This window comes from Seriola dumerili, unplaced genomic scaffold, assembly GCF_002260705.1.
Source record: "Seriola dumerili isolate Sdu_G_001 unplaced genomic scaffold, Sdu_1.0 BDQW01002429.1, whole genome shotgun sequence".
Lineage (NCBI taxonomy): Eukaryota > Metazoa > Chordata > Actinopteri > Carangiformes > Carangidae > Seriola > Seriola dumerili.
This window is the reverse complement of record NW_019176684.1, coordinates 1-9825: the sequence shown is the minus strand read 5'-3', so window position 1 is coordinate 9825 and position 9825 is coordinate 1. Positions and strand designations below refer to the sequence as shown.

Here is a 9825-nt window from a genome sequence, read left to right as displayed (position 1 = left end):
GACGGAGCAGTTACAGTAATCCTCAGTGCGGCGGCAGTGAAGGACGACCATGTGGAGGTCCAGGTTTGGGACTGGATCCAAAGGGACCAGAGCAGGAGAGTTTAATACATTACAATACAATGTAAAGTTCAAGTCTCTGACCCAGGTGTAATCAAAACCTGTGGTGCATTCTTACTTGATTTTATGCATCCTATGTGATCCATTTTTATTCTAATTATTTATTTCTATTTTTTATATCTATGTTACTCTTTTATTATCATTCCCTCTGATTTTACATTAAAATCTTTTGCTCAACAGAACCAGTCAGGTGATCTCTGAGTCCAGATTTCAGACTTCTCAGAGTTCAATGTTGAAGAGTGAAGCACAGAGAGCAGATAAAACCTGACGACTCATGTATCACCTGTGACCTTCAGAGCAGGAAGGAGGACACGGAAGACCAGTTTGTTTTAAAGAAACTGTACTAATTCTCATGTGAACTGTTTTCAGATGTTCAGATGTGTCTCCTTGTTGCACATCGGTGCAAGGTGCTGCACAGATCAGGTCAAATGAAATGTAGAAGAACAAACTGACATTTCTTTTAATTTTGGTTGGTTTTCTGCTTTTTCTTTTATCTTTGTTTCCTAGAGTGCAGAGTGATCACTGTGTAAAGATGACAGTTTATTTTTTTACACTTCATCACAGGTATTTTCCATCTTGCATAGAGTAAACCGAGAACACAAGATGTGTTAAATACAGAGCGATCAGAAAGGAAGTGGTCATCACTGCAACTTAAGTGTTGAAGTGAACAAAAACTGCACCAGTAAAACAAATACATAGAACAAAGATTAGCAATTTGTAGTTCCTATGTAACGTTTTTTATCCTTCTTTTGTTTCTTTCACTTTTTTTCTTTCAAATTTCTCTTGTCCTGGAGGCCACAGGTGAAAATGACTCTCCAGTTAACTCTGGTGCAGCATAAAAAACTAGGTCCTGTTGAGTGAATAAATAAGAACTATACATATAGAGAGAGCTATTATTTATTAAGCAAAGAAGCCCACAAGATTTGCTGGAACACATAATACTACTATTCATCATCTTTTCATGGATATCAATTGGTACTTTGATAAAGGTTTGCATTAAAAAATATTCAGTGTTTATTAACTGATCTCAAGCAGTAATACAGAACTTAGAGAAGTTCATTTGTTCACTTTCGGATTCTAACACTGTGAGTGTGGTTTTGACAGGAAAAGCACATCTGTAATAAGACTTTAACCCTGTGATCTGTTAGAGGAGAACACAACACCTCACATTGGTGCAGTTTGGACTGAGCGAAGCCAGAGAACATGACGTCTGTCGCTGTGATACTGGGACTGCTGGTCTGCATAGAGGCACCAGGTAAGACAAGAACACTAATGAACTGTTATTAACAGATACAGCAATGATACGTGAGCAGGCTTCTTTACTGTGAATGATAAACTGAGCACCAGGGGCAGAACTGATGAACATGTGACGTTCATGTTGATTAGAAATACATACATGTTCTATCTGAAAGAATGTGCTGTTTTTATCACAGCAGCCATGAAGAAGAGATCAGTGATTCACAGGGTTGCCTGAGCCTCCTTTGTAGGTATAACCATGGAAAAAACAAACATCATCTAAAAAAAAAAAAAGGCTGATTCTATTGCAGTAAATATGTTCTGCTCCTTTATGTAGTTTGAAAGAAAAACTTAATAGTTTGATAAAAAAAAAAAAAAAAAAGGACATCACTGTGGATCTAAAAGGGTTTAGTGGAAGTTAGTGGATGTGGGGTGTTTTTCACCTGTTATTAACAACAGAGATTCAGCCTCCTGATCTAAATAGTATCCTGGTTATCCAGAAAACAAACAAAAGCCTAGTGTTCAGTGCTGGGTATTACAACGACTAATAATAAGTCAGAGCAGAACAGAGGAGACCTCAAATTATGTTTTTTTTGTTTGTTTATTTTGTTTGTTTTTTTAATTTATTCATAAATATATCTGTCAATATTCTTTTGATTTGTTTTGGCTCACATACAGCAGGTCAGTGACTTTTTATGCAGAGACATCAGCCTGTAAAGAGAAGATATACTGTAGTAGTGGTAGTCTAAATGAATAGTAGGCCAGCAGGAGCAGCAACAAAGCAAAAAATACATTTTCCCTCCTTTGATAAACCATGAAAAGCTGGACGCACTTCATAATTTTGAACTACAATTGTGACATTTTCAAACATGAGGCCTGAATTACTGTAAATCTTTATCCAATGTTTCAGAAATGAAGTACAGAAATCTGATTGAAATACACTGTATTTGGTCATATTATTTTGATTATTGTTTTTACAGGCTCCAGTGCTGTGACTCCTGTATTTGCACAGAGGGGAGAGAACGTACACCTGGAGATCACAGAGGCTGATGTACCTGAGGAATTTATTGTTCTTTCATGGACATTTAATAGAGTGGTGGTTTTAGTAACATTTTTACCTGGTAGAGAACCAACAGTCCCGGATGTTTACACTGGAAGGGTTGAGGCTTCTGTGAAAAATTTCTCTGTGAAACTGAAGAATCTACAAGAGGCAGACAGTGGAGTTTATACTGCACGAGCGATAGGTGCTCAAGGAGATAAAATACTAGCTGGATACAGCGTCACAGTTCAAGGTAGGTTTGTTAACATCCCAGAGACAATCTGCTGCCATGTTTCTGAAACGCTTCATGTAAACTTTCCCCCTCAGATCCAGTGTCTCCAGTTGCCCTGACAGTAGACTCTGTGTCCAGCAGCTCAGACTCCTGTAGCCTCACTGTGACCTGCAGCACACAGGACTCACATCACATCAACAGCACCTTTACATGTGACACCAACACCTGCAGTCAGGAGGGAGGAGAGAGGTCAAAGGTCACAACCTCTGGTGCTTCTCTCCATGTCCAACTGCTGAATGATTCAATCATCTGTAACCATAGCAACCAGGTCAGCTGGGAAAAGGACAGTAAATTGACTGAATATTTGTGTGCTGGACACAAACGTAAGTCTGACAGATGAAATGATAATAATGCACAGTGTGGAGTTAAGAATTTTATTTTATTTTTTTAACTTTGTCCAAGTAAATAAGTTCAGAACATGATCAACGACCATGTCAGATTGCAGGAGTGAAATACAACTTTTTAAAGTTTTATTTAAAGGGACATTAAATGATGATAATGATTCAATAAATAGTTTAATGCTGCTTCTGCTTTGGCTAATGCAGTTTTATCATGTTTGACAAATGTTGTTGTTCTTATTCTTGATTGTAGAACAAAGAGGAATTAGTACAAAAAGGGCAATTACAATACTTGAGTAAACTACAAAACACACAAGTGCCGTCCAAACAGAGTAAAGAGGACTAACATATTTGTTATGCTGTAGTATTACATCTGAATCTGCTGTATCTGTTTCATTGAGGAAACAACCTGTGTTGTTGTGCTGCAGGTCCAGAGGCTGGTATCTCTCTCTGCCTGGTGAAGACAGTCGTGTTCTCTGTCGGTCTGGTCATCATGGTGTCTGCTGTCATCAGTGTCCATCTCATGGAGAAGCTCAAGAGGCACAAATAATCAAACAGTTCTCTACTGATCAACTTCACATGTGTCTCACAGTCTTATCTAAATGTAAAGTTAAAGGTGGCCTGTGTGGTCTTTGACCACTGGGAGCACTTTTCTTTTTTCTAGGTGGGTCCTTCTCTTGTATTATGCATGTGCACAAGAAATGTAGCAAAGCACCGACAAAGTGAAGGAGGGAGAAGACTGCAGACATAGATGTAAACAATTCAGGGTTTTATTTTATCAGCTTTGAAAATGCATGCAAAGCTTTTCTCAGGTGTCAAAGATACTCACAATATGTAAATGTTGTTTCTCTGCAATTTTCTTTCTTAATATTTAATACAAATGCAAATTACTCTTGATTGTTCATTGATTATACCTAATACTGTTAAAAATGTTAGTGGGGTTGTTTTCTTGAAAAAATAACAAAAAATATAACTTCAAATAATACACTATATGTCACACTGCATGAAGTCATATTTACAACATTCTTAAAAAGATTGCACTTACATCTGTTTTGTAAATTCCATGTTCTTTAGACCAAATAATTGATAGTTTTTTAAACCATGTTTTAATGTCTGGGTAAACTAAGTAAAGCAGTTTCTTATATTTGCAACATTACATTTATTAAATCTATAAGCCTCTCTCACATCTTTTCATTTTGTGAATTAACACTTAATCCCGCTCTGGTGTATTGTGAGTGTCTCAGCAAGGAATTGAACATTATTGTTATAGGAAACACACTTGATACACTGACTGCACAGCAAAATATGATGCAGAAACACAAAATATTTAATTACGATTGACTCAAGGAGTATTATTTTTTTAGTTGAACTTAAAGGAATACTTTAATGAGACTTTCTCTTTGGAGCATCAAATACTCTAAAAGATACTCTTGAAAGAGGTCTCACTAAAGCGTGAAGCTTTTTCCAGCATAATAAACTTCACTAACATTGATCCTTAAGTTCAGAACAGCTGCAAACTTTGCAGAGCAACCACAAGTAGCAAGTACTTGATTCCAAAGAGATGGATTTTCAGTTTTCCTTTAATATCTTTTTAATCTTACTAATATGAAAAAAACAATTGTTTTAATAACTTGCTTCATGTTTCAACACATGCAAAGTTAATTCAAGTCTTTAGAAACCAGACAAGTACAAAACTGTCTGTCTCTTAACGGGAAATCATTAAAATATGATTCTGTTTCAAGCAGTCTTCTTGGAATGCAATAATATACATGATAAAATAAATTTAAAATAATAAACAGCTACTAAGCTCAAATCAGTTCAGTTATTAACAAGAGGCTAAATGAAACTACAGAGATTGTCACTAAACAAGAATATAAACAATTGCAGCTCCTCTTTCAAACCAGCTGGACACTGGAGAGCCTTTCAACTTTGTTCATTTGCATTCATTCTTCAGACGCTTTGTTGTATTAGATCCATCTACAATATGATTTTGCACAACATCTTAAAATACAAAGCATGCAGCCTAAAAATCATCTACACTTGCTCAGTTTAAGTGCCCATATTTTTGTGCCACACTCTAATTAGTAGGCCAGTGTTGGTACTTATGAACAAAACTATTAAGCCTATATTGACTGGGCATAGAGTGGCTAATCAATACTATTTTGCAGAGACACCTGCATGCTGGGGGTGCATGCTGTGTCGTCAGCTTGGGCTGCACTTAAATACAAGTGCAGTATGTGGAATACATTTTTTTAAGCCTTAGCAGGCTTTTGTACCTCAGTATTCATGATCAAAAGAGTTAGAAACAGGCTTTCTGGCATTCGCGTCTCAGTGGATCCCATGGGTCCAGGGTGAGACCCTGTCATGCAGTAGGTGGAAACTGGACAAAGACCTGAAACATCATTGGTTGGACTCTGATCCACAGGTCGGCTCGTTTCAACCTGGAAAATAAATCACAGAAAACGTTTCTAGCAAAGGTTGTTTACTATTTTTTACTTCCCACCTCATTTTAATTGTGCTATTATACTGTATTAACATATGAAGTAATTTCACTACGATTAACAATAGCTCATCTATGTCCTTCAAAACCACAAACATCTGTATCACTGGCTGTTTTTAATGACAACACAATGAATTTGTATTTTTTCATAAAACAGTCTTTAGTGTAAGAATATCCAAAACTTTTGGCTCAGTATGAAGTGAAAATAGCTTTGGTTGCCTTGTCAAAAAACAGAAGCGAAAGGAAAAGAAAGCGCGCTGAGTTTCGAGAACTCAACATCTTTTGGATCATACATTTGCTGTTTTTCAAATTGGAACATAGTTTTGGTGTTTGTGTCACCTGTTCTGAAAACTGGACCTTTAATTTATACCAATGTATTAAAATGATGAAAAAAAAAAAAAAACTGTAACACAAGCAAACTGAGACACATTCTGCAGTTTTAGTTGAATCATTCACAGACAAGATCTCGGTAGGGTGTTTGGATAGGTGGATCACGCTGCATCTGGATATTCATCAGGTTGATCCGGTGCAAAGCATTTTGTTTGAGCACAAGCAAGCAGCAGGATCAGTGACGAACACATGTGGCAGACAGGCAACATTTCTTTATTTTGCCTGTTTCCTCAAAACTGGTTTCTATTGTAAGATTGCTCAAAATCTGAAATTTCTTTTCTGACAACTTTGGGAGGCAGATATGAAACTTACCTCAGGAAATGCAAATGCATACATTGTATTTTCCATGATCTTTTTTCTTTTTTCTGCAAGTCAGACATAAAGAACATGTTTTACTTTTCTTTAATTTACATTTCATTTTGATAGATTTCTACTGCTTAACGGCATTAATATTTACATTACTTGTGGTGCACCTACACAGCTACACTAAATCTTTACACAGCACTTTTAAACCCCCCCCCCCCCCCATGTTGATTCCCAGCCATGTATGCGCCTGTATATTATGTGAAGGATCTAAGAAATTGTTAATTATATAATTATTGTATTGCACTAACTATAGGAGGGGTTTATGGGTATAGAAAATGAAACACACTGCTAGGATGTTACCATGTATAGTATATCAATAGGATTTGCAGAATTAACTTTGGTATTCTCTGTTACAAAACACACTCTGACTTACCTTTTCTTAATTTTAGATAAACAAAAAAACAAGCTGCTGTGACTATTGTGATGGTAACCAAAGATACAGCAAGAGGAATAACAGTATTATGGCCTCTGGATACATCATCTGTAATAAAAAGCAAAAATCAGATTAGAAAATTGTGACAGTTTAAATTCATGCAACTGAGCGGGTGCTACTCTCAGAATAACATCTTCATCTTTTGACAGAGTGCAGTTTTAACAACGCAGATTTCTTACTAACAAATCTGATCTGTTGTAAAAAAAAACAAAACAAAAAAAAAAACTTAATTTTTGAAAAAAAAGAGAAAACTAATGGGTGTTAACAAACCTACCTTGAACTGTGACGTTGTGTCCAGCCAGTATTTGTACTTTTTCAGTCCCAATCACTTCTGCAATATAAACTCCACTGTCTGCCTCTTGTAGATTCTTCAGTTTCACAGAGAAATTTTTCACAGAAGCCTCAACCCTTCCAGTGTAAACATTAGAGACTATTGGTTCTCTACCAGGTGAAAATGTTACTAAAGCGTTACTTCCATTGAAATTCCATTGAAGAACAATAAATTCCTCAGGTACATCATCCTCCATCACCTCCAGGAGTAAATCCTTCCCCTTCTGCATGAATACAGGAGTCACAGCACTGGAGCCTGTAATTTCATCTTGATATGTTAATACTAAGGTACAACAATCAGATTTTAGAAATATAATTTGAAATATTAGTATAAAAAATGTGGTTTTACCTTGCATTTGACATGAATGCACCAGAAAAAAAGTACATATAAATGAAATAGGTCCCATTCTGACACATCTCATACTGTGATTCATATAAGGAAGTGAAGCGTGTTTTTGCTGTGTCTCAACCAACCTCCTACCTTAGTGCACATGCACATACACATGTTTTCAGTAGGGGGGGCTGTCCTGGATGTGCATGTGGTTAGCATTCAATTCAATTTAGTAAAACTTAGAACAGTGGAGAGGAAAACTCCCTTTTAACAGGAAGAAACCTCAGACAGAACCAGACTCAGGGTGGGCGACCGTCTGCCGCGACCAGTGGGGTTGAGAGGAGTGAGATGGAGGGAGAGAGGAGGAAGAGGGGAGAGATCAAGAACAGCTATATATACTGTTGTATTCAAGCGTTGTCAGACTTGTTGCTATAATGACAACAATAAAAGGTGATACTTATAGTTTTATTAATGTTATTAAGATAAGATAAGATAAATCTTTACTGATCCTGCACCGGGGAAATTCACTTGTTACTGCAGCATAGAAAAACGAGGTAGAAGAAAAAAAAAACAAGTATAACAATAGAATAAAATAGAAAAATTAACAAATCAACCATAAATAAGAAGGTGTGTACATTTTAAATAATTCAGTATTTTAAGTATTACTTATTAAAATAATATTTAATAATTACAGCAGCAATGATAGCAGGATCAAATATTCAAAATTATAGGCAAATTATAATGAAATTAACTAGACAATGCAACTTGCAAGAAATTGCAGTGGGATTGGCCTCTGGAGAAGCTGAGGCTAAACTGTGATTTTTTTATGGACATATACAGTATACTGTATATTAACAGTCACTATCTTTTATTTTGGTTTACATTGCGAAAATCTTTTGAAATTGAGTCTCAATTAGAGAGAAATTGTTGCAACTTTGTTACTTTTGAATTTGGACTCAGAAGCCGACACAGACAAGGTGGAGATGGTTTAAGGTATTTTAATGTCAAAGGTTTAAGCAAAGAGGAAGCTGGCAGCTGGCAGAGGGTGTGAAGCAGGGAATCAGCCGTTTGTGCCAGACTGCAGCCTGAGGTTGCCGTGGTGATTTTAAGTTTCTACTGAGTGAGACATGGATTCAGTTGAGAGACACCTCTCAAACTCTGGTTTACTGTGGCACTGGGTATTTGAAAAGACAGGAAAATATTCGCCTCTCCACCCCTAAAAAGTTTTGAATTCAGTGAAAAATAATGAATCAGTCATTAACCTGTATTGTTCTGATATTAGGTCTTTTACTGGGCTGTGTGGTTACTTGATTCCTGCTGAGATCCTATACAGCATTGTCAGCAGAGGGCGCTCAGGTGCTGCAGGAATGACATATTTTTGTAGGCCTATCTGGTCGATATCATCACCCTGGTTACCGCCACAAAAAAGCCAATGAGAGTTTTCCATTGGCTTTTCAATTATTGCAGAAAATAAGTTCTGTGACAAACAAAAGTTCAGCAAGATCATCTCTTCACAAATGAAAACCACTTTAATGTTTTTTGAGGCCTAAATCCAATCACCATGAAAAAAATAATATGCTATCCCTTCAACGTCACTGGAAATATGACGTTTTCAAAATAAGAGTTCTACTTTTAGTATAAAATCCTGTTCAGTCAGATTGTGTTACTTCATTTGAACACAATTCATATAGGCCAGGTTTAAAAGTAGTAACAAGACAAGTTCATATTTTTACACAAATCAACACAATGTTAAACACTTACCTGTTACTTAGCTGGTGTTTTTATGAAAACTAAGGTCCTATAATTACCTGTCTGAAAGGACAGGTAAGTATAGGCAATTTAACACTTTAACTTTTACTTACCTGTCACTTACCTGTAATCCCAGTGAAGATACTGACCTTGAAAATCCAAAAGAGAAATCCTGTGAAAGGAGATGTAGATTAGTGTAGATGGGAATGTGCATTTATGACTTTGTCAGTACGTGATGAGTGAGTATATGAGTATATATACGTGTGTGAATGTGTGTGTAAAAAGTCACAGAACTTATTTTCTGCAATAATCCAAAAGTCAATGGAAAAATTAAATCAAACTGAACTCAAACTGTTTTAATGCACCTAAGACATAAGATGCTAATAAATTATTCCACATGACTGCTGTTCTAGTACCACTGGCAAAATTACACCAAAACATTACAGGTCAGCTGGTTTCAGGGGGTGTCTGTTCTCAGTGTGAACATTTACATTGCATCACAGGTAGGAGTAATCTGAGAACACAAGATGTGTTAAATACAGAAAGGAAGTGGTCATCACTGCAACTTTAGTCAACCACCTGAATAAGTTGAAGTGTTGAAGTGAACAAAAACTACACCAGTGAAACAAATACATAGAAAAAAGATTAGCAATTTGTAGTTCCTGTGTATTGACATAATTATGATGTTTTTTTCCTTCTATTGT

General features: G+C 36.3%; 1 protein-coding gene and 1 long non-coding RNA gene across 2 annotated transcripts; one reads left to right on the top strand and one right to left on the bottom strand.

The window, feature by feature from the left end:
- The first annotated feature begins 1320 nt into the window (after positions 1–1320).
- Positions 1321–4206, top strand: LOC111239380. Its single transcript, XM_022769253.1, has 5 exons — positions 1321–1372; positions 2334–2404; positions 2552–2645; positions 2720–3007; positions 3451–4206. Exons 1-5 carry the CDS (start codon positions 1321–1323, stop codon positions 3570–3572), a joined length of 627 nt encoding a protein of 208 aa, XP_022624974.1. The 3' UTR covers positions 3573–4206.
- Positions 4207–6680: 2474 nt separating this feature from the next.
- On the bottom strand, positions 6681–7459 carry LOC111239389. Its single transcript, XR_002665859.1, has 3 exons — positions 7391–7459; positions 6986–7297; positions 6681–6759 (listed from the first exon to the last, which is right to left on the bottom strand). It is a non-coding gene; the product is annotated as an uncharacterized LOC111239389 (long non-coding RNA).
- Positions 7460–9825: the final 2366 nt, after the last annotated feature.